Source organism: Octopus sinensis, linkage group LG13 (assembly GCF_006345805.1).
Source record: "Octopus sinensis linkage group LG13, ASM634580v1, whole genome shotgun sequence".
In the NCBI taxonomy this organism is placed as follows: domain Eukaryota; kingdom Metazoa; phylum Mollusca; class Cephalopoda; order Octopoda; family Octopodidae; genus Octopus; species Octopus sinensis.
The window spans coordinates 19,827,851-19,855,350 of NC_043009.1; the positions used below are offsets into that span (position 1 = coordinate 19,827,851).

The window sequence follows — 27,500 nt, forward strand, 5'->3', positions numbered from 1 at the left end:
TCTGAGGAGTATCGGATGTAACTATTCTTCTCTCTACAACTCACAACCTGTAGTTATTCCCGTCTCTTCAAAGTTTGTAGCGACTTGTATTTATTACACCAGACGTGTCGTTATTTAGATCTGACATAAACCGCATTATGGTTACACGTATCTTCTACACACCGTGTCCAGATATTTTCTCATCACACACAATGCAGATAGCCATCCTCCCATCCACCACATATTACATACAACTTTCTTCCCCATCTCCTACATACTGTACCTAGTTTATTCTTCTACAGACTGTACTGTAGCTACCCATTTCCCTTACACACCGTAACTAGTTATTACCGTGTCCATTACACACACTGCAGCCAGCCATTTGCCTAGCCAACACAGACTTCATCTAGCTTCTCTCCTGTCTGCTACGCGCTAATTACTGTCTTAATCCTTTGCTTTTTACACAGTTTAATAAGACAAACAATAACCTGTTTTTTAATAATGAAAAATCAATGGCGAACAAATTGATTGGCAGAATTTGCGACTGAAAGAGATCACGTGCAACACATTCTGTTAGAGAAACGGTAATCACAATATAAAACACGACGGCGGCTTTCTGCCACTAGCTGCACAATTTCTGTGCATTCCCGACTTATTTATAATTTTGCAACTTGATTATCACTCTGGATGCACCATCTGTGCACCTATGCATCTGCGCCCTATTTTAGCACCAAATTCCCTAACTCTATACTACTTACCTCTTTGTTTGTTTGTTTGCTCTAAAATATTGCATTAAACTGCACCAACCTACATTATATTGCACTCAGCTGCACCAAGTCGTACAACATTGCACCAAATTGTATTAAAAAACTGCACCAAATTACATGAAACTGCATTACAATGGCACTGTTTCGAAGACGAATTTATGCAACCTGTGCATAACTGCATTAGTATCTGCATCACATCTGCACAGATAAGAGGCATGCCTGTGTGGTTCAGGTGCTGGTTGGCAACTATGGAGTTTGGAATTCAATCTCACAACACAAATTCTTGGGTTGACTTCTATCATAGTCTTGGATCAGACAAGTCTTGGGAGTGAGACAACATTGACAGAAAATGTATGGAAGCCCATAAGAGGAGATATTGCTGTTTTGACGGTAGTCGATTCAATGTTGCCTACTTTATCGTCCTTTGCTATGCGTGGGGTACCTTCAATAGAGTCGACTCAGTTGAAAACATCTGGGTTGGGTTTCGGAGGTTACAGAAAAGGGGGTTATAGCTATTGTTGCCCTTTATTTTTGATTAAACCATAAAAAGAAATAAATAAGAGTAATAGTTTTAAGGTTTGACTTCCGTATTGAATAGACAAACGGCGGCGGTGGCGGCAGCGGTGAGCGTTGGCCATTGGATAACAGGATCTACAGACTTTATTACCGATGTGAGTGTCTTTTAGTACGAGGTCATTGCTGATGTTTACTGGAATGGAACTGAAAATGGTATCTGAACTTTCAGTAAAACTGATAAAGTGTATTTCCATACAGGAACCCAAAAATGCTACTTCCATAATATAATCTTCCACAGACCTGATTCTTAACAAATAGATGTCAGTTTGTGGTGCTGTCTCGGGGAATATTACACCGATTTAGAGATATGAACAGCAGTATTCCTCGAAAGTTTCTATAGAAGAATAACTTGACAGATAATAATATCCTTTAGCTTTCAAAATGAACGATTAGTCAATTATATTCACCTCGAGTCCTTTGTTCGTCTAACAACTGCTTTTCCATATTTTCACGGAGGTCACGCTCTCTCAACAATTCCATTTTTAATTCAGCTGCAGAGAGAAAATAAAATCATATATATATATATATATAATATATATATATATACACACATACACATACACACACATATGTATATTCATAGATATATACAAATATATGTATGTGTGTATTTAACATCATGTGTACACCCACACACATATATAGAGAGATATGTATATATATATATACTTTTTACACAACACACACACACACACATATATATGCATATGTATATCATACACGTACACACACGCACACATATGTATGCACATAAATATATGTATAGATATATATATAATATAATATGCACATGTACAGTATAGACTGTATTTATTATATATCATGCATTACATATATTATGTAGAATATATATATAGCATAATATAATAATATATGTATATATATATAATATGCATGTATATATATGTATATATATATGAAACAACATACAAAGAATTTTGGCAAAATTGGCAGCAGACCATTTCGGAAAATGTTGACAGCAGTCTGTTTCACAAAAATGTTATGAGAGAATCTTAGAAAGAAAAAAGACATAAAATAAAAATAAAATAAAGTAAAACAAACAAGAAAAGTAAAGAGAGAAGGTTGTAAAACAACTTGCCAAAACCTAACTGCTTTTAATAATTGAAGATCTGTAATGTTGGATGGGAGCTATAAAGATGGTGGCAAAAATAGCCGAAATAAAATAAAACAAACTTGTATATTTGAAAAACTTATTTCAATATTTGTTTATCGAAAACGGAACGTTGTAAAAAGCAGCCATAGAGTTATGGAAGCAGCAGTTTTGGCATCTCACGTTGCGTTTCCTCGTTGTGAAACATTGCAGTTCTTTACTGAAAGTAGCAATACTCTCGGTTAAATAGAGATAAAGGAACGTAAAGGAACATTGCCGACATAGGTTTCAAATATCTGGCTGCATATGCTGTGTGTGCATATATATATACATATATGTATGTATGTGAGTATATATATATATATATATATATATATATATATATATATATATATATATATATATATATATATGTATGTATGTGAGTATATATATATATATGTATGCATGTATGTATGTATGTATGTATGTATGTATGTATGTATGTATGTATGTATACACGGTTTACGCACGTAAACATGGCACACGTACACCCCCACTCGCAACATATATCGCCGTGCGTATCTATTTGAGTCTATACTTATCAAATGTGATTATTACTGTATATGCATGCGTGTATGCATGTATGCATGTATGTATGTATGAATGCATGTATGTGTGTATGTCTGTATGTATAGAACATATATCTATATCATCCAATGCATCATACACGTTTTCTTTATGCAATAGATACACAGCAGTACACAATATTCTGCTTTTCTTTTCTTGCTGTCTATCTATCTAGCCATTCATCCACCCATCCCTCTCTTTCTCTCTCTCTCTCTCTCTCTCTCTCTATATATATATATATATATATATAAATCTATATATCGATCTATTTCTCTCTATCTTTCTCTCTCTCTCTCTCTCTCTCTCTCTCTTTCTCTCTCTCTCTCTCTCTCTGTCTATCTATCTATCTCTCCCCCTCTCTCTCTCCCTCTCTGTCTATCCTTGTCTGCATAAAGGCGTGTGAGTGTGTATTTGTCCCTGTGTACCTGTACAATTCGTGTGTGTGGTTTAGGTTTAATTTGAACGAAATCCATAATTTAATCTGCAATAGAAAAATCAACAGACATATTTGGTTAAGTGCTGACTTGGAATTGCTTGTTTTTGCCAATGTTATCAAACAGTAAGGATTCTTCTTGAAGGTACCAATGCAAGAATTCATAGAACTTCTGTTTTAATATCAACTTTACACAGATTTCGTTACATCTTCAGCTTCATCACTATCAATTACAAATATTTCACATTTTCTAAATTTTGAAAATTATATGAATATATTAAGTCACACACACACATACTTACACACGTGTATGTGTGTATGTATATATGAATGTTTATATGTGTGTATATATTGAGTGACATTCTTCGAAGACGTGTTTTGGATGTACGACTGTGTCCTAATTTTCATGTGTTATTTGCCGTTTTTTTTAAACAATAAACTTCCTGAAGTTTTCCTCAACGTTTCAAAACATCTACAGTCTTATCTTCAGTATAATAAATGATAAAACCGGAATAGATGTATTTTCAATGCTACAGACATGCACACACATACATACAAACGTACATACATATACACACATGCATAGATGCATACTTACACACATACTTACACATACATATACACACATGCATAGATGCATACTTACACACATACTTACACATACATATACATACATACATACATACATACATACATACATACATACATATACATACATACATACACTCGCTTCTTTCCACAATATTTTTTGTGGACACAAATTCAGGGATTAGCTGGACCAGTTTTAATACTTTGTTCATGTCTCATCGGCAACTGAACCGCCCCCACCCCTCTTTTTCTAAACTACCCAAAAACATACTGCTTCTAAATCCACTCTTACGAAGGCTTAATTAAGTTAGATTGACCAATTTGCATGTATAATGTATTCTAAGTTCCACAGATCCATTGCTGGTCCCTTATAATAAATTGAACCGAGGCTAAGGAGGAAAACGAGGGGGAAAAAAACGCATTTTGTATTATTGAGATAGATATAATATTTTATGATTGTTATAATAATTGGGGAAATAGTGATATATAACCACTGATACAGAAATAGTGATACACACACACACACATACACATACATACATGTTTGTATGTGTATGTTTGTATGTATGGATGTATATATACATACATGCACACATACATATATAACTACATACATGCATATGCGATGAGTATCATTTAATAAAGGATATCAAAAACATGAGAGAATAAACATATTGTAAACGAAAGAAGAAGCGAATATTGTCGGAATAATAAACTTTAATAATCTTCTTTGCTGTTGTTGTTGTTGTTGTTGTTGTTTTGCAAGGTTTTAGCAGGAAAACAATGAAAAACTGCAACATAATTGCTTTCACATGTGACATAGTAATGAAACGTCTTCACAGTGGAGTCTCTAGATTATTTCTTCGGGAATTGGCGATTCATAAGTCTTGAAATATAAGTTTATTGCTGTTGGTGCCACCTTATTGGATTTTGGTGAGGAATATTGCAACACGGAAAGAATGTGTAAAACTCCAAATAAAAGGCAAAGTGATATTTGTGTGTGTGCAAGAGAGAGAAAGAGAGAGAGAGAGACAGAGAGAGAGAGTGTGTGTGTGAAAGAGAGAGAAAAAGAAAGAGAGTGAAAGAGAGAGAAAGAGAAAGAGAGAGAAGTGGGTTGCATGTAATTATTCTGCGGTTATCGTCTGGTCAAGCTGTTTATTGCTGTTGTTGATGTTATTGTTGTTTACCAGTGGGGACGTAATAAATCGGCCAGACTCCTTTCTGCTGGTACCGGCCATGCACAACCACCTTCACAATCGACTTGTGTCTGTCAATCTCTTATTTGCTTTCAAACTTAAATACTTTCTTGTAAAACTTTCCATTTTACTAATTCAAGGTGGAAATGCTCAAACCGAAGAAAGAATCGGGTTTCGTTGTTGTTATTGTTGCTGCTGTCGTTTAGCCCCAGGTCGCCCCTAATCGAGAGCAAATGCATGGTAAAAGGCACTCCACTCGTGGCTTTCCCGTATTATAACAAATATGGAGGACTACATTACCCAACGAGTCCTCTTCTGTTTATAAGACAGTAAAGTATAATTTTAGAGAAATTTTGCTGCTATTTTTAGCCGGTCAAGTGACCACCTTGGATGTGGTCACTGAAGAGAGTTATAAAAATGCACGATAAAAGCAAGGAAGAAAAAGTGGAAAGACAAGGTTGGTGGGGAGGGTATCGCAATTTTGGACTTTGGGATTAATTATTTTACTACATGTTAACAACATTAACTAAAATATAGCAACACATTTGTCACAATAGCATAGAAAGAAGCTCTTTCTCTCTCTCTCCCTCTCTCTCTCCTCTCTCTCTCTCTCTCTCTCTCTCACACACACACACACACTCTTTATTTGACAGCAACCTGGAAACCGATAAGAAAAAAGGCAACGACGAAGCAGAGAGGCTGAATGGTAAATGGCAGAGGAGAACTGTAACGATTCTTTTAGCCGTTAGAAATTTTCCATTAAAACGATATATACAAAAAAAATGGCTATTTTTTTTGCTTGAATGTTTGAGAAAAACACACAGTAATAATATTTCGTTGGAAACTACATATCAATATTGAAGAACGAAACATAAAATATGGAATGTCGGCTGAAGGCAGCAGACTTTAACAAGTCAATTTGAAGTAGTTCCGTAAAGTTATAATGAAGTGTCATCGGCATCAATCGACCAAATGGATTATAGCATTTTAGCCAGTTTTATAGACAAAAGAATCGATTTTACAAGAAATATCATCGTTCAACGAAGCCCATGAAAGAAAAAGGAGTCACATTATGTGGACAGCCATCTTCTCTCCATCAACAAACTCGACAGCTCGAATTAATGCACAACTGTTTCACTCATAAAACTAAAATAATTCTTCCTGTCTCCCTAACTTCTTCAAAATAATACGTTCCAAAAAAGGGGAGGGGGAGAATGAAAGAGAGAGAGAGAGAGAAAGAGAGACGGAAGGGGATAGAGAAAGAGAGTGTGGAGAGACAAAGAGAGAGAGAGAGAGAAGGGTGAAGGAGGGACAGAGAAAGAGAGAGATGGACAGAGAGAAAGCGAGAGAATGTGAGAGGTTGATGTCAGTTTGACTTTACCTCACAACTAAACGTTCCTTTATTTCTCTCTATTACATCATCTTATTTCATCCTCTCTCTCTCTCTCTTTCTCTCTCCTCTTTCTTTTCTCTCTCTCTCTTTCTCTCTCCTCTTTCTTTTCTCTCTCTCTCTTTCTCTCTCTCTCTCCTCTTACCTTTCTCTCTCTCTCTTTCTCTCTGTCCTCCTTCTCCTCCTCACCCCTCGAATATTTTACTATTATTGCTATGGTAGAGGATACGTTATTATTTCGACGAGATCTCGTGAATAAACATAACGTTTTCATTTGACCGTAGAGTTTATTTATTTTTCCGCTTGACTGATCTCGTTAAACTTAGTGGCCACTTCTGCTGTTGATGGCCAATTTACGTCCAGTTTAATATTGCTTTTGAATGAGAACTCCAACTCACTTCTTTATTGTTTCCATAAAACTCTAGTCTTCTTCTTCGAAATGAAACTTGTTTAAGAAGAGGCACTAGGAGTATTATTAAGATGTTTGCATACATGTGTCACCAGGGTGACGGAAATTCCTGATGCGAGAGTAAGAACGGGTAAAATGTGGGGTAAAATGGAGAATTAATTGAAACGATGACTGCTGTCATGAAATATGGAGTTATGGTTCGTCGAAAGAAGTCTGGAATAAAGTGGAATAAATGCCGAAGACTTGCTAGTTGCTACCTGGGGAAATTCTATAAGTAATTCCAATATGAAAGACATGGGTTCCCGGGCATTCCACTACTTAGTGGTCGTCCATGAAGGTCAAATAATTGTATTAAAAGAAGCGAACAACCCAACTTTAACCTCGTCTCATATATTGGAAATTAAGCTGATCATGAATATTATGACCTCATATGTATGTATGTATACATATACACCCTGATATATATATATATATATATATATATATATATATAATATATATATATATATATAATATTATATATATATATATATATATATATATATATATATTATAATATATATACACACACACACAAATATATGCAAGTATGTGCATGTGTGCATATATGTATTTATGTATGTTATGTATCCATATCGCAATATCGTTGCAAATGTCGTAGTTAGAAGCTTTGGGGTATGTCAGGTGTTTGTTCTAACCAAGCAGAGAGGTCCCCTAATTTTTAATATTTCCGCTCAGATATGTAATATAAACACACAATGTTTAGATTTTATGTTTGGTCGAAGATTTTCCTTTATTATTAATTCAGGTTCAACCCAAATAAACGGAACCAAAATTTGTTGTGCCTTTTTGGTGCAGGAACTTCACCTGATTTCATAAACCAAGAACAAAGATTCAACGGAGAAACACGATAACTTATTAAGGAAGCAATATCTAAAAGGTACCTCAGGAATATTTAATTTTTTATAATTTATTAGATATCCGTTATATTTAACACAATAAAGTCACATCTGACCTAAAATTACGAAAGAATTAAATATGGCGCGTCTTAGGTGAACAGGTGTTGTATATTTAGAAACCATCATCATCATCATGATTATTATTATTATTATTATTATTATTATTATTATTATTATTATTATTATTTACATACAGAGTTTGGTTGCTATTTCTGACAGATTAAGGAACAAGTTTTAAGTACTTGTTACTGAATTGTTACTTACCAACGTCTCTGTTTGTCTGTCTTTCTGTCTATCTAACTCTGACGGTTAAAAGAAGCGTTACACAACCGCGCGCGCACACGCACACACACACACACCACACACACACACACACACATATACACATATCTTATATACGTACACAAGCTTATATACTCATATATAAGTATGCACGTATGCATACACAGAAATATATACATGTATAGATGTGCATACACACACCTATACACACAGACAGCCATATATATACATGTACATAACCGTACATGTATGTATACGGGTGTGTAAGTGCATAAGTATGTGCATACGTGTGTCAGTGTGTTACTGTATATCCATGTATACATATACTCTACTGTATGTGTGTGTGTCTGCGATTGTGTTAGTTGTTAGTTCATTTCTTTCAGTTAATCTCCAACATAAAATACTATTTATTTACTATAAAGATATTTATTTACTATAAAGATATTAAGCTTTATAATAAAACTGGAAAGTTTTACAAAGTCGCGAATTGTGAATAAAAGCCAGAAGTAGAAGCGAGTGTATCTGCAATTGTTGAGGAGGCTGTAGTGTTGGCTATTAACACCTGGTAACTAAGTCGTCGACTGGCTGCTAGCAAAAGCCAATAGGTTTTAGTAACAACAAGTCGCTCGATTCTGGTTATTAATTGTGCCCCGAGTTCTTTTGTTAATGCGCATTTCCTTGGCAATATGCCGATAGAAAGAGGGCGAAGAATTACAACTAAATGTTTTTCATTGTATTGCAGATTCATTAGCGTGTGCTTTACCCCTCTGATATTTGAACACATTGCTTGCAGTGATGAGAGAGAGAGAGAGAGAGAGAGAGAGAGAGAGAGAGAGAGAGAGAGAGAGAGAGAGAGAGAGAACAAAAGAAATTCTTTGATCTTGTATACACAAGGGTGATCTCAATGAAATGGGACTAGTGACTAGCGAGAGAGAGAGGGGGGGGGAGTGAGAGAGATTTTTTTTTATAAACAGCCCTGAATACTCCAAAGTGAATTATGTCTGAATATTGTATTCAATGTTAATGGGAAAGGTTGCTTCTCGATATGTCAGAAGTTTGTAAATGGTGATGTAGTTGAAGTTAACAAGAGCCGAGAACAATATACATGGAAATCTAGACAGGCTATAATATCCAGTATATGTATTTTATATTTACTCACCGACTCCATTGAAACACAAACTGTCTAAACAACTGAAAATGCTTGCTTTCAGAGCTGGTTGATTTCCGGACTTGTTTCGGTGACGATTTACAAATTACTCGAATAATGGCGGCCGTATGTGAAAAATGTCTGATCAGCAAATGAGTGGGAGCGGTGTATGTGTGTATGTGTGTGTGTGGGGAAAGCTACAACTATTAATAATAATAACAATTATCCACTGCGGATGGGATATCTAACAAATGGATAATAAATTGATTTTATTGTTATTATCATTATTATTATTATTATTATTATTATTATTATTATTATTATTATCATTATTATTGTTGTTGTTGTTGTTGTTGTTGTTGTTGTTGGGCGCTCCAACGCCAGAAAATAGATTCTCTCTACCTATAGGATTGCTGGTTTATTAATCCATTGTTATTTCTAGTTAAAACTAAACAAAACAAAATCAATTGCGATTCCAATCAACTAATTTTCCATTCGTTTCTAGCACAGTTCGATAGACAGATCTGATTGGTTAACGATGATTAGTATTCTCAACATATTTCATTGTCTGTTGGTAGAGAAGAATAAAAGAGTTACTAACACGAAGAACAAATACATTCACTGACAACCATAAACGCTTTTGCGCCGTTGATGCTCTCCTCTCCGCCATGGCTTCTCATAAAGCACTTGAGACAGATTAACAGGACACTTACACAATATATATATATATATATATATATATATATATATATATATAGATATATACAAACTCTATCACACACACACTTACACACGCTCACTCACTCTCACACACACACACACTCTCTCTATCTACGACTCCCTATCTCTTTTTAGTCGCTTTCTCACTTTCATATCTATACGTATAGACGTGTCTGCCCAGTCTTGAGTGCATGAGCGAGAGAGACCATACAAAACTTATTGCACTCACATGCATTTGCCAGTGTGTGTGTGTGTGTGTGTGTGTGTGTGTACGTATGTGTATGTATGCATGTGTTTGTGTATGTGTGCGTACGTGTGTGTATGTGTGTGTTACGTATGTGTGAGTATGTGTGTGTATGTGTCTATGTGTATGTTATATACAATATATAAATTACGTGACTTACAGATCCTTATACTATTATATGAATAATATGTACATCATGTATACTTATACACATATAATAGATATACATATATACGCGTGCACACACATACATACACACACACACATACATATATATATATATATATATATATATATATATATATATATGTGTGTGTGTGTGTGTGTGTATGTGTGCATGCATAATATAATAAAATTGTGTGTGATACAATGTTTAGTTGAATGGTTAAGAGGAAAGATATAACGTAAGCGTGTGTGTGTGTGTATGTGTGTGTGCGTGTGTGTATGTATGTGTGTGTGCGTGTGTGTGTGTGTGTAGATAGATGCCAACTAACGTTTGTAGAGAGGAATACAGACATGTGCCTAATCATATTAACATAAAATAAATCTCTTGAATCTGATGGAAACGGTGAGAGGAAGAGAGAATGAGAGAGAGAGAGAGAATAGGAAGGGAAAAGAGAGAGGTAGAGAGAAAGAGAGGAGAAAGAGAGAGGCCAAGTGAGAGAGAGAGAGGGTGTTAAGTGTGGTGACGGGTTGAACAACAATTGGATAGATTATGTTACCAAGATTCTTTTGGTGATGGCGGCTGGGGCGGGGAGGGGAAAGCGGGGAGAGGTAGACGGAATGAATGTGTGCAGGGAGGGGGGGAAGGAGAAGGAAATACAGTTAGTGCTATACATCATCATCATCATCATCATTATTATTGTTGTTGTTATTATTATTATTATTAGAGATTATTTCTGGGCATTATTAACACCTGAGTTTCAATTATTGCATTGACCATATTGGAGAAATCTGTAAACCTGGCTCTAAACACTTATTTAATTTTAAATCTAATCACACACACACATATACATATACACACACGCACACATACACAAACACATACGATTGAGTGTGTAAACAAAAAGAAAACGGTGCTCCACACATTTGGTAGGAGTAACATGTATTATTTAATAGCAATTTCTCTCAGCTCCATGCAACATAATATTTGGCAAATTCGTAGAACGAACCCATCTCGTCAGACGAGAGAGAGAGAGAGAGATAAGGAGAGTGTGAGAGAGAGGTAAAGAGAGAGGGGGGAGAGTGGAAGAGAGAGAGAGAGACAGTGATGCCTGTAGAGTCAGATTCGTTCTACGAACCTTTGAAACTTTAAACAGCAAGGAGACGAATCAAACGGTTATTATATAACACACACACGCAAACACACACACACGCAAACACACACACACGCAAACACACACACACAGAGCAAAGTCATCATCATTATCATCCTCACCATAATTACCACAGCCACCACCATCATCATCATCATCATCATCACTAATGGCAAAGAACTGGCAGAATCGTCAGAGCGTCGGACCTTGCGGTATTTCTTCTGGTTCTTTACGTTCTGAGTTCAAACTTCACCAGTTTTAACTTGGTTTTCATCATACTGGGGCTAATACGCTACACGCTCACACACACACACGCACACGCACACACACACACTCACACGTACACACTCATTATACATATACATACATATATATGTGTGTATGTGTGCGTGCATCTTTCGTCTCTTCTCTCTCTTCTCTCTCTCTTTCTCTTCCTCTTTATCCCTTTCACATTGTCTGTTTTCATACATAAAAATAATGACATTACATTAACATACACAAATATACGCTAACTATACAAACACACGCACACACACAACAACACTTCCCGTGTATATGAAGACACGACTTCAGCACTTCTAGTAATTCTTATGCTAAGTACTTTAATTTTAATTCTCTTTATCTCACCCCATCCTCTTCGCCACCCTGCAGTAAAGCATATCAAATAATTTCTCTTTTAGCGATACAGTGATTAGAACTGTTTTATAACCAATCGCCGATCGATCTCCTGTTTGTCACAAAACATATTCATGAGAATGGCTTTCACTGACGTTCACTATCAACCGGAAGTTACATTCGACGAAGCCTTTTGTCACCATCCCGAAATGTTCCTGACATTCTCTGTGTGTGTGTCTTTGCATAGATGGAATATTTCAATGGAATCAATCCACCTCATCATGCTCTTAGCACCAGAAGTTCATCACGGATCAGTCACGAAGTGTTTTCAGGGTAAATCAAGAGAAACGGGTTCGATTACAGCCAACAGCTAATGTTTCATGTTTGTCAGTAGACACTTGTCGTGTAAATAGAATTTCAAGTGGTGAGTCATTCGGCTCGTGGGTCCCTTGCCCTGCAATCAGCACTTGCTATAGAATTCCCTTCCCTCTCCACTCTCAGAGATGCCAATCATAGATAAAACCAATAAAGGCTATAGATTTCAGTTTCAGGGAAACTGGTGGTGGCGGTGTGGGGAATCTAATTGGGCGATGGATGTAGGCATCATCGAGTTTTAAAACAGGAACATTATATATATATATATATATATATATATATATATATATATACAGTGTTTGTGTGTGTGTATTTATCTCCATTGAATCGGGAGATGAAAAAATATGGAATAAAATTTGGAAGAGGAAGATGACAGACAAAACAAAAAAGAAAAAAAAAAGGAGGCAAAGATAATGTGAATGTAAAACTGTAGATAAACATATTTTGTAGTCAATAATTACTGGAATGTTCAGTAAGGAAATTTTACCACTTCATTGTAGGAAAGATTGCCGGTTTATTATTAATTCCTCACAAATCTCTCTGGGGAGAGGAAGGAGAGGAAGAAGAGCAAGATATGGCAGCCATGACAGCGGTAGTTACGGTAGGAGAAAGAAGAGGAAAACTTGGAGAAACAAGGTGGGAATGATCGAGGGAAGAGAGACTACCGCTGTGTACGGGGTGGGGCTAGAATAAAAGGAAGGTGGCGATGAGTGAAAGGAACTCCAGTGGGAGAAAACTTCTGGAATCTAGTCTAAAAGCGGCAACAGAATTAAAGAGCAGGAGACTAAAATCAACACCAACTCCCTACCCACGATTTTCTTTGATAAAATCACGACAAAATTCATTCAACTGCTTTTATTCCTTGTATGTGTATGTGTGTGCGTGTGTGTATGTGTGTGTGTGTGTGTGTGTGTGCGTGTGTGTGTGTTGCACTGTATTTTTAACGTTATACAAATAACAAAATGGTGAGGCAAAAACTAGAAGAACAGTAAAATAATTTGAATTTAATGGATGGAAACACTTTCCGGAAATGTTTTGTTTGTTTATTCCTGTTGGCTTGAAAACTGAAGATATGCTCCAATTGAATTTTGGTTATAAATCTTTTACGATAATGTTTGTGGCCCTCGGCGGTTGTGCACGACTGGCGCGGCATTATTGCTGGCAGTGCAGACTTAGTGCACAATATAATTACTGTCAATGCGTATTAAAACAAATACAGCAAAAAACCCTCCAAAAAACTTCACTTCGAATTTGTTTATCCAACAATTTTTGCTCGCAAAAAGACCAAAAATAAATATTGTCTGTCCATAGTTGTGACGGTAAAAGACGGAGAGATGAGGTGTTGTGGGTGGGTGGGGAAGAATTGTTATTAGTTATTGGGAGAGTGGTGGTGAGAGTGATGTAATAGAGATGGTGGTATTAGTTATTGAGAGTGATGGTAAGAGGTAAGTGGTGTTGTGGGGTGGCGGGCATGGATAATAGCGAGGTGGTAGTGGTGGTGGTGGTGGAAATAGTTGCGGTAAGTAATGGTAGAGCTGTAAGGTTCGGGATGGTGGTGGTGGTGATGAAACAAGATAGGAATCACATGATTTCTATCACATGACTGAAGGTAATAAGGAAGACGAGATGTGTGTGTGTGGGGGGGGGGGTGTCCGTCATTTAATTTTTCTGTGGTTTCAGGCATGGTCATACGTTTAGAGTCATTGTTAAGTCGTTGAGTTACGATATGTCGTTACAACTGGTCGCAAGAGAGAGCAGAATGTGTGATTTGGATATATATCGGACAATATGGCTAATCAATTCGAAGATCGGGATAAGAATAAAATGCAAAATTAAAGTGGAGACATGTAACCAGAGACCAGACCTAACTATAGTTTCCGTTCCATATTCCAAGACAAGACGAAAGCATGGAAATTCGCCGTCTTTACTCTGACTTTTCTTCGTCTTCAGTTCCCAACATTGTCAAGTTTGCTGTTTATCCTTTCAGGAACGATAAATAAAGTATTGGGAAATGTAAAGGCCTAAAGGGGAACCTTGTGGTATTTATTGTGACTCTTTGACTTCTGAATTGTTGTGTAGTAGCCTTAATCCGTCGCCCAGTTTACTAATCTCCACATTTAGTTCTTGGCGCCTTAAGAGGAGTTCACACTATTGTAAATATTCGAACCAAGGTTTCTGGTTTCAGGATAACTTCTTCATCCTCTTCTCCTCAGTCTCAGAAGGCCTAAAACAACAACAAATGGTCGAGCCCGTTGCCCTTACCTCCATTACTAAACAGGGGTGGTGTCAGGAAGAAAAATCGTACTTTCTAGACCTTAATAATAATGGCTTCAAATTTTGGCACAAGGCCAGCATTTTTTTGGGGGGGGAGGCTAATTCGAGTGCATCGACTCCAGTACTCCACTGGTACTCGTTTTATCGATCCAGAAAGGATGAAAGGCAAAGCCGACATCGGCAGAATTTGAACTCAGAACGTGAAGACGGACGAAATGCCGCTAAGCATTCTTCCCGGTGTTCTAACGATTCTGCCAGCTCTCCGCCAATACATTACATTGATGTTGTTAGCGGTGTTTCCAGTCACGGTGATTCCTAAAACTCCAAATTACTTCGCTCCTTGAATTCATGTCCAAACAGCAGAGTATTCCACAGTCACATCTACCCTTAAAATAATTCTTTGGCAGAATCAACGAGGTACGGTGTGTGTATGTGTGTGTGTGTGTGTGTGTGTGTGTCTGTGTCTGCGTGTGTGAGAGAGAGAGAAAGAGAGAGAGAGAGAGAAGCCTGTAGCTGTTGAATTCCAGATAAATCCATCTGATGGGATTCTCTACAGTTTCCATCCAATCACTTTCCTTCACAAGGTAATGGCTGACCCAAGGATTATAGAAAATAGAAAAGGATATTTACTCAAACTGTGCCATGCAGTGGAATCGAAACCGGGACCTTATTAGGTGCAGTATGACCGTTCAGCCATACTGCACCAGCCGTTTCTTGATTACAATATACTCATCTGATTAGAATGTGTGTGCTGTGTGCGTCTCCACATTGTTCTACTGTGACCGGGAAGGGCATGAATGTTACAAGCTCCCAGTTTTCCAGTCCCTTAACCCAAACCGTTTTATCTTCTTAGATAAGTTAACAAACTTTCGTTACAATCTTACTTTCTGTCAGTAACAACATCAGCAGCAGCAGTAGCAGCAGTAGCAGCAGCAGCAGCAACAGCATCAGTACTGTAATTATACTTTTTTAAAATTATATTTGTATTTTTGATGACAGTCAATCTGTGTCCCCTGTCCCAAATGCTTCCCGCCCCCATCACCTAGAAGAATTGATTTTTTTTTCTTTCTTTTTTATATCATTCTTCACACCCCTGTCCTTATTATTCTAACAATTCTCATATTCCGTGTCGTCTGCCTCCTGTCACACCATTCTCGCTCGGGTCACTTTTTCTTGGATTTACCGCCATTTCATCTGTGATTACACTTTTAGCATTTCCTAACTCATCAAGCTGACACGACAATACCACTCGCCACCACCACCTCCACCACCACCGCCGCCGCCATTGACACCACCACCACCTCTTTTACTACTTTCTTACGCCGTTCAGAGATCGATTTTCTCATTGACGCCTCACAAATATCTATCATTTCAGTTTTAATTTCAAACATTTCCCACATAATTATGATATTTCTACAGTTAGTTCTTTCAATTGATAACGACTAAAGCTCCGTTTTCCTTTTTACCCCGCCGCCCCCAATATGCTGTCAGGTTGGTCATTTACAATTTCCTGTGTTCTCTGGTTACAGTCCTCGTTTCCGACAGTTTCGAAACTCTTTGTATTCGTTCAAGTTTTCTTGATAGTCTTTTCATATTTGTTTCTTTTGGTCAGGATGCGATAACAATCTCTGACTACTATTGCAAGTTTTTATAACAAAGACATCAAATTCTCTCTAATTATATCCATCCTTGCCAATTTGTTTTCTGTGTTGCCATCTTTAAAGCTCTTCTCTCCATTCTGAAATATTTTTACTTCAACAAGATTGCTTGTCAGAAGGTTGCCATTGGCTAGCCTCGTTGTCTGATCCTTTGTTAGCTTCCTGTCTGTTGACAGCTTTCAATTGACAGTTCACTAAACACACATCGTTAAGTGAGAGTCTTGCCGATACTCGCTGTCAAAAGGTAATTTCCTTCAGGGAATAATGTCTTCAAATGTATTTCTTGATAAAAAGAGATGGCATCCATTGTCATAGTCATTTCAAACAATTTTAGTCCTAGAAAAGCCATTCTCTTTATTCAAACGTTATTCAAACGGACAGGATACTCTGGTTGGTGTTATTCCGAAACAGATGTAGTTTTATTGTAGAACGAATGTAATAATACAACTACTATCATTTTGGGCTTTTCTTCTGAAGGAGAAAGTTATTTCAAATAGACAGAGCAGTAAAGAACGATAGAAAAATAGCAAAAAAAGAAAAAACATTGAAATTAAATGTATATGAAGCTAAGACCGTCAACCAATCAGGGAGCTTGTTTACCTGTCTACCTACAAATAAACTAACCAATCAATTACAAGCATATAAGAATCTACTGGTATCTTGTCTGTCTGTCTATTATCAGGATCCATCTGTTTCAGCACATAGTCGTCAGATATATAATGCAATACGAAACATTTTGGCGACTTATTTCTGAAATTACTTCCTTATTAAGTTATTTTTAACACACACACACACACAGGTGCGTGTGTCAAAATATTCAGAGCTTGAAGTTTATATCCCAAGATAGATTAAAAAGAAACTTTAATCCGCATTAAAAGCTCTAATAGATTTTAAAAAAATTTTCTAATTAGACAAAATTAAAGATTTACTCGAGGACGAAACCCTGTCCCGAACTGATTTGAGAAAACCACATGAAGAAGCTCACTTACACGGTTTACTTTTTATTGAAACTTTAGGTATCCACCTTAGAATCGAACCCTTAACACTTTAGTTTTCCTATTTCTCTTTGAAAAAGCCTGAAATTTGATGTCTAAGAGACCCCACCCCGAAGAGATGAATTAATACGACTCAAACGGGGAAACTGATTCTTAACAAACTAATTCCTGGGATTTAGAAGATGCCACCCTTACAATTACTGCAACAAAATACGCAACAAGGGATTTGTACAGATTTGTACAGATTCCTTATATTAATACTAAATTCTTACGATTTGGTATTAAAGAGGATTAGTTTTCCTTAACGGTTCTTCTTCTTATTCAACTTCGCTAGATCCATCAAACCCTCAGACATTGATATGTTTACGTAAGAGAGGAAAATTATTCTAAAGCTTTATAGGTTGCTTTATGGGTCCTGAAAAAACACCATAGACGGCTTTCAATATAACCCTGGGCGCAACAGATTCGTAGAAATTAGTGATCCGTTGGCCTTTTCTTACCAACTTAATTCCAAATTTCTGTACTTACATAGTGGTCTTTACTGAGACAGTGGCGGACTGTCGTTGAATAACTCTACAGTCAACAGAAGAATTAGAAAATATCTACATTTTTATTCTTCAAGGAATTCGGTCTTCTCATTACATCTGAAACCATTTTCAATGAAGTTGATTTTTAGATTTAATACTTACCCTTTCTAATTCACTTAAGTACCTTAAAGTTTTCTAAACAGAAAACCACATCTATATTTCCCAGCTAACTCCATTAAATAATCTAAGAACATTTCGCCTAAAATTTCAAACTTTCCTACCGACATGCGAAGATTTAATAAACTAGCACCTTACTATAATGAAGCCCTTGATAGCAGGAACTCAAAAGAGAAAAATACTATATTCAACATAAGACAACCGTATATATATATATACGGAACGCTAACAGTACGAGAAACGGTGAAGAAGTTTCAAAATATCAGTAACATCAAAATATATATAGTTGTGTGCTTTCCTTATTGTTTTCACGTATTTTTGTATTTTTATTCGTGTACATCGTCCGTTTTCCGTCCTTGTGTTGTATACATTCGAAGCTTTCTTCCAATGGATCTAATACGCTTGGCTTAGATTTCCCTTGGGGGCTGCCCAGGTCGGAGCAATCTCAAGATTAATCAGCCGAAATTGCGAAGATGATCCGGTTCTTCACTGATGACTGAGGGCTTCGAATGTCCCGTCCTGTGGTTCTTGTGTCGTCTTCTAGGTGTTTCACGTTCTTGTCCCAATTTGTATATATTTTTTTACTTTTTACATATATATATATATATATATATATATATTATATATATATATATAATATATATATATATACAACTAGCACTGGAAATAGGAATAGAAATAGTAATATGAAGTGATTAAATCCACCGTTTAGATTAGACAGTTACCCCCGTATAGTTAGACTATTCTATTCTTACAATTTCGTAGAAAACACCGTCCCCCGACAGCATAAATATTATAAAATAGTTATCAATTATTCCATGAAATTGTCTTATTTCTCATTCCTTAATTTTGCAGAAACTCTAGCATCTTCTAACTTACACATTCAATTGTGATGACACGAACAGCACTACAAGCTGCTACTTTATTAATCTCTATCCTTTAGACAATAAATGTCTACATAACAATTTGCTAAAGCAATACTACCACTAAAAATTCAGTAACACTTATACACGTTTTGCTTCATCGTCCTTTAAACTTCGCTGCAGTAATCACACTCATACCTTCAGAAACTCGAACAGAAAAAATCTGAAACGTGATCAACTAAATGATTTTTTAGGAAAAGATTTCTTTTTTCAAACACGGCATCAAAATCTTATCTCAGTTACAAACCCAAACTTTTCTCGTTAAATAAATGGAATATAAATTACTAATTTTTCATTTTCTAGGGCAGGCCTCACTTTAAACCAACTCATAAATCTTTCCCTTGTTGTAGTTTTATCAACTGTAACATTTAAATGATCTTCGCACATTTATCCGTCTGCGATAATCTAATTTTTACTCCATTTATATATATATATATTTTTTTTATTGTTCTTTACAGTTGTTGCATCTTCAGGTAAGCAGGTCTTGGATGGTACATTACACCCTTCCACCCTGGATTTCAACTCAGCCATTAGTTCTGCCCTGCTTTCTCCAATAGTTGACCCCATTTATCTCATTCATCTTCTTATCCCTTGCAATACACCCCAACCCGTTCCATATTTCTGTTAATTTACTAATTACATACAAACATATATATTCTCTCTCTCTGCCTCTCTCTCCCCCTCTCTCTCTCCCTCCCTTTCAAACAGTAAATTTCTATCAAATATATTGTTGTGTTTGTGTGTGAGTATAACTGATCATGCATACATGTTCGTGTATATGTTTATGAGTGTATCATGTGCATATATGTATATTCATAAGTGCAAATCAGTTGTGAGTATGTGTGTGTATTTTTATGTGTGCATACGTAGGTGTGTGTTTGTGTGCATGAGTGAATATTTATGTGTGTATATATATTCTGTATAAGTGTGTGTATACGACTGTTTACGTGCTAGTGTTTGAGAGTGTATATGTATTTATATTTAGACACATGTATGTATGGTTACGTATGTGTGTATACGTTCGTGTCTGTATCTCTTTCTCTGAGGTTGTGTGTGTGTGTGTGTATTCATTACCACAATGCAAACATTTATTTTCACTTTGATAAGTAGTCAAATAAGAATCTTGTCCATGTTTCCTAAATAGCTTTTTTTTCCTGAAAGTTCTGGAGATGAATAAGAGAAATGAGGCAAAAATAATTAATTGCATCTTTAACCATTTGAATTGTTTAAAAAACTTCAAATTGACACTTGAATAGAAAATATTTCCACTTCATATACCCTCTATCCCATTGTGTGAATTTTATGCCCCGCTTCCTTGTACTAGGAAATTTCCAGAATAAACCAGTGATAACCAAAGGTTTCCAATCAAACAGAACCCTGCTATTTCTATGATTCAAACCTTAGCCTTTGATTCTGTCAAATATAGTTTACTATTTTAATGGAAAAAATTTAAATCAGATGCAAAATTTCTTTTTTGTTTATTATTTATATATAAATATATATAATTTTTTTTTTCATTCTAAATGAGATTGGATCATAATTTCATGCTGATATGATTTTTCTAAGAAATTTCTTGACTGGAATTTATTTTCTAAAGGAGTAAACAATTTAATAGCTGAATTTTTTTTTTTAAAAAGGCGAAGAAAAAGAAAAAAGCGAACCAACGTACAATTAAAGTAAACTGCTTATCAGAATTAAAATGTGAAATCATCCAATATTGAGCGACAGTTTCACTGTTGTTTAGGTTGATTTATTCCTAAATAATGTTTGATTTCTGCTGGAAATACAATAATTATTTTCAAAGATAAATCAGTATTCATTTTCACAAATTTATTTATAATATGCTCTTTTAATGGCTTATCTATAATTGAAAACTTTCTAATTATCAACTATTATTCATTAGATCGACTGAAAGTCTTTTTTTTATTTTAGGAAAATAAAATTTCTTTGTTATATGCATCTTAAGTTTTTTTTTCTAAAACTATCAAATACTTAGTGAACTTTTGGCCTGACTCGTTAAATAATATTGGCCACATAAACTAGTTTGTTCTTGGCCACCGAACTTGTACAAATCCTTAGAAATACTAAATATTGCCAAAAAGCCATTGGAACAATTAAAGCGAATTTTATTGGATTTTTAAAATGAGGGCAATGAAGGGCAGTGAATTGGCAAAAATCATCGGAGCGTCGAACAAAACGTCTTGTAGTATTTAATTATGACTGTTTATGTTCTGAGTACAAATCCTGGCAAAGTCAGCGTTGCCTTTCATCCTGACTCAAGTGTCTCCTATCAATGTCTAGTCTCGTGTCTGTGTAAGAGATCGATATTAAAACAGATCAGTGAAGAACGATGGATCGACAGAATTGGTTGAGCCTCCCATAAAACACAGCGTTCCTGTCCCTTACGTCCTGGATTCGAATCCTACCAAAGTCAACTTCCCTTTTCGCCCTTTCGGAATTGATAAAAGGAAGTATCAGTTAAATACTGGGGCCCATATAATCACTTTTACCTCCACCATCACCGAACTATGGGATCTTCTGCCGATGTCATGTGTTTTTTAAACAATGTCTGAGACAGTTATACGCCTCACTAAATATTTGTTCATCCACCATTTTTCAATTCCTTGTACTGAATACATTATTATGACTAAACCCACCATCACCACTTACACTCTCACTCTCACCATGGCCCCACTAAACCCAACCCACAACTGCAATCTACCACTCCAACGACAACCAACACCACCTCGTTCAATATGTTATTACTGTCACCAAGATTATAGTCTTGAAGTATCAAAGTAGTAGCAGTAGTGGTAGAAGTAGTAGTAGTAGTAGTAGTAGTAGTAGTAGTAGTGGTAGTAGTAGTAGTAGTAGTAGTAGTGGTTCAGTGTAATTTGCCTCCTGTCGTATTGTTTCTGAAGTCTAATCTGATGTAAACACATTCTTCTGTGGTGATGGTCATGGCAGTGGAACTAATTACAATTCAGATTTAGGTTGCTTGGTCAGAATGAACATTTCATGCAGATTCTCATGGTGTGTGCGCTGACGCACACACGCGAACACAGCACGCACGCATTTACATACAGATTGGTGAACGCTTGTCTTTACAAATGGTTGTTGTTGGTGGTGGTAGTGGTGGCAGTGGTGGGGCGGACAGTGCTAAATGAATCAAGCAGTGTAAGTATGTTTTACTACAAGCTGAATTACTTTAAATTTCAAGTCTGCGTTTCAACTTCCCAACAGATTGATGAAGCAGCGTGACAATACGGAAGCAACAATGTTAATAGCATATCGAGATATGACTGGATGGGAATATTACGAGTTCCTGTGAATGGCATTGAATAGATACGTGGTACGTTTCCCAACGGATTTATTTTTCGCCAGCCAATCAAGTGTCGATCAGATGTTAACCAATCAAACTAAGTCTTTTTAAATAGTTTTCTTACAAATTGCTAACTTTTATCAATCGTTTGAGCCACTGGAAATATGAATTCAAGAAGCTTCCACTTCTGAAGTTCTATATAATATGTATGTGTATACATAATACACACATACATACATACATACATACATACATACATACATACATACATACATACATACATACATACATACATACATACATACATGCATACATACGTACATACATACGTACGTACGTATACACATAGCTACATGATGACTGCAAAATCGTGTTCGAAAGTCTCACACATACGAAGGCTACGACCAGCCGTTTTTGCGATTGGCCTTACTTTATTTTTCAACCGATGCCTGTTCGTGGTGATTTTTTGTAGTGGGGAAAGAATTTACACAAATCTAGTCCCTCTCTCTGGACATGGACAACATAAACTCAAAAAGAAGAACTAGTCTGCATCATCGAATATTGTCAGTGTCACAGGTTTTCTCTCAGAGATTCCCTCTCCAAGAGAGATGTTGTAATAACAACAGTGGGATCTCCCACTCCAAGTGGGCCAACCGCACGCTTAGACACCAACCCACGTTCCTGCACAAACATACATGTACTCATATTGCCGGATGACCGTTACCAGGTCTTATTTTTCGTCCTGCAAGTCGTCCAACAATCACTTTCCTCACCAAAACAAGGTTGATGGGGTTGCCACTTTAGTCACCGATGACCCGACTATGCATACATACATACATACATACATACATACATACATACATACATACATACATACATACATACATGCATACATGCATGATGGCTGCCCCCTCCTTATCGAGTATGGCCATTGCACGAGGCTTAACTGTTATTGGTGCTGTGATCGAACGTGACATTTTTAGCCCAGCTAAAGATCTACAATGTCTTGTACAGAATTGGCAGCTAAAACCTTTACCGGCAATAGCCAGCTGTAGTTGTAACTGGGCTTCATGTACCTTTGCATGTCGCTTAAGTCCTCCTGTTGAATCACACTCCCTTCCACATGCCTGACAGATATGATTAGTATGTCGTGTTACACCACCACCAGCGGCCTGGTTGTCAATCATCGGTCTCGCTTTATGACTACGAAGATGACTCTTGAGTCCAGCTTTACTGAGGCAGGGTCTTGCACAGACACTGCATGTCAGCATCATAGGAAGACCCTTCCCATCTGGAAGTGCAACAGCGATGCCCTTCCTGACATCCCTCCTTACTTTCTCATGTGCAACTCGAGATTTCTCAAAAGTAGCTGTCTCCTCGTACCCAATCCTTCTCCACCTACTACGGTCAATAGCTATGCCCTCCCATGTGTCAGGAGAGATGCTAGCATCTTCCAAGGAAGCCTTCAGCAAGTCTTTATACCTCTTTTTTTTTGGTTTATGTGGAGGTCGTTCTCCTTTAGCTAACTCTCCATAAAAGAATTGTTTTGGCATCCTTGAATCTTTCATTCTGACTAGATGACCACTCCATCTGAGCCTTTGCTTCAACATAAGAGCTTCTATACTTTCACACCAAGAGCTTTCCTATATCTCAAGATCACTGATGTGGTCCTCCCACGTAATGCCATACACACATACAGATGTGTGGAGTCACCCCTTAATTACCATTTTGCCCGGCCCATTCTGACCTGGAATGGTAATACCTGTTAGGGTCCCATCTCTGGTTTAAATTGGTTTTGCAATGATAATGGAGGTTCCTAATATTTTTGACAAAGTCATGGGGAAGGCAACTCCCCTAGGAGAAAACTATTCTGACATAAAACTCTCAGTCGATATAACATCAGTCATCTTGCAATGTTTGTCACTGGAACCTTCTTTGGCAACCGACAGATTGGTAAAAGTGTTGTACAAGAGTGTGTCACTTAAATCCAGTGACAAACAAATGTCTCACTATTATTTCCTTTCTGGATCTGTTTTCTATTTTAGAAAATCCTATTGCGATGGATGCAATAGGATGGTGAGTGAATAATCACGCACATAGCACTTTCAACAGCCTTCTCATCCCCAATTTGAAACCATGTTTTAACAATGGCATTGCAGTCATATCCAAGATGGATATAAACAAAAAAATATAAACAATAAACTATAAAACCTATTGTATATGATAATTTCACAGAAGACACCATCGCAGCTAAAATAAATTCAATACAATAAAAGCATATGACTCTACCTTTGGTATTCAAGTACTATTTTTTCCACCTTGTTTTGCACTTATGTGCTCACCTGTGTGTGTGTGTGTGTGTGTGTTGTGTGTGTGTGTGTGTGTGCGTGTGTGTGTATGTATATATATATATATATACACACACACACACACATCTGTTTATGAAGGACGAAGATTGCTGGATATTATAGTATTATAGAAAAAATATATCTAATCTATAACATCCTAGAAAGGAAATAACATCGCATTTTGTAGGAAATCAGAGAAAGTGGTATATCAAGTCATTTTTAAAATTTTGCATGTATTTCCTTAAAATATGCTTCAAGCTGTATATAAATACGCATGTATGATATATGTAAGCATGTATGTGTGTGTGTATGTGTATATATATATATATATATATATATATATATATACACACATACATGCTTACATATATCATACATGTATATTTATATACAGCTTGAAGCATATTTTAAGGAAATACATGCAATATATATATATATATATATATGTATGTATGTATGTATGTATGTACATATATATATATATATATATGTATGTATGTATGTATGTGTGTATGTACAAAGAATATGTATATATATATATATAAATACTTATACACATGTGTGTATATCATATATTTTCTCTCTATATCTCTGTCTCTGTCTCTGTCTTTCTCTCTCTCTCTCTCTCTCTCTTTATATATATATATATATATATATATATATATATATATATATACACATAGTATAATTTAATCTGTATATAATAACTATGTATACTCAACAGCAATATGTATAAACACATACAAAAAAAAGTACTTAATTTCTTTGAAATATCTGCAGTTTTATTGAAGAATTATTTTATAAATGTAGGATATTAAATTTCAGTAATGTTTAGATAAATTTATCCCAAAGATTTTCTTTTACTACAGAAGAAATTTTCAAATTAAATTGAGAGACATAGGGAAAAATGCGAGTTGAAAACCTTTTGCCAACTACGTGCATATTTAGTTTGCCATCACATTAATAATATTCATTTGGCAATGTGAATTCTTCATATAGATTTCTTTCATAAAAATTTTCCACATGACTTCATATTTATTTACTGTGAAAGTGTAAACTTCTATAGTTTAACAACATCTCGTTTTACTTTTCAATAAAAATAAACTGGAATGTCTTTTTAAAATGTTAAGTTTTTATTTGAGATTCACTTTTGAAAACGAAAACATTTCATACGATTTATGAAGTCAAAATATCGCATAAGTGTGTCTTTCTATAAAATATACTTTAATTTGTATATAAATATGCATGCATACACAATGAAATATCGCTAGCTTTATTGAACAATTATTTTATAAATATTTGATCATTCCAAAGTTGACTGAAGTTCATTTTAAATTTTTACTTCTCAATATTTTCCTACTTGGCTGTTATTAATATTTAATATTTACAAATATCCTTTATTTTATTAAAATTTAATATATAATCACTCGATGTTTGGCTGCATGTACATCAGAACTGAACAATGTGCCACTTGCTACGATTCAATAGTCAAACATTGACTGATTTCTACGACACCGATCAATCAAAGTTTGTGAATTCTGTCGATATATCGAATTACTAGTGTTGTTGTTGTTGGTGGAGGTGGTGGTGGTCGTGTTGGTGGTGTTTGTTGTGTGGAGAAGGGAAATAAATTGGATGTAGTTTTTACAATTGCTAGATTAGATGTTATTGGAGAGAACTACAGGGAAAGCAAAGAGGACAATGTATGATCATGTGTATGTATGTACACGGTTGTACATGTGTGTGTGTGTGGATGCATGTGTGTGTGTGTGTATGTCTGTACATGTGTGTGTGTGTGTGTGTGTGTGTGTGTGTGGTGTGATGGAGCCACATTAGAATGTATGGGGACATTGTTTTGTGTTTAAAATTTAAAATTTCGTTTTAATTGTTGTTGTTGTTGAAATTATTGATTGCGCCTGCTGCCAAGTATTTGGACAGAGTTTAACACTGGCGTAGTTCTTTATAATGGAATTATTCATGCAAAATTATTCCAACTAACATGAAAATTTATTTAGGAGATGATGACAGAGCTTTTGACACATAAAGCATAGGTTGTCAACGTTAACGTAAATAGTAACAACTCGCAGTTGGAAGAGAAGTAATTATGTTGCCAATAGCTCTAGTTAGAATATTTAGTATTAATAGCTGGAGTGGTTATTGCTTCTGTGAGTTTTAGAGAGAAAAAAAAATTACTACTGTTTATTTATTTATATTTTTGTTTTGTATATATTATTGTTGTTGTTGTAATGATATTTTTTTTCAAAGATCCTCTGATCAGAGTGGATGTACTGGTCTCTCTATCTGTCATGGAAGCATACTTAATGCATCTTCATTAAGCTGCTAATTCTAACTGATGGCTCTGCTAGAACTCCACATGGGATTAGTGAGCCAGCTTTAAAGACACAAATTGGCTCACTACAAACAAACACATCCACTCTAAAAATCTGTGAATTCGATTTAATCAAAATCCCTAAGGAGTATAGACATAGGAATTGTTTAGCAAATCCATCTCGATATTGTTGGATTTACAACTTTTCATGGTTTTTAAACAACAAATTGC

The 27,500-nt window shown here is 35.8% G+C and overlaps 1 protein-coding gene across 1 annotated transcript in view; it reads right to left on the reverse strand.

The window, feature by feature from the left end:
* Positions 1-27,500, reverse strand: part of LOC115218589 (dachshund homolog 1) — a 78,198-nt gene that overhangs the window by 4,772 nt on the left and 45,926 nt on the right. The window contains exon 6 of the mRNA XM_029788483.2: positions 1,730-1,813. Coding sequence (XP_029644343.1) covers positions 1,730-1,813 — 84 coding nt within the window. The remainder of the gene's footprint in view (positions 1-1,729; positions 1,814-27,500) is intronic.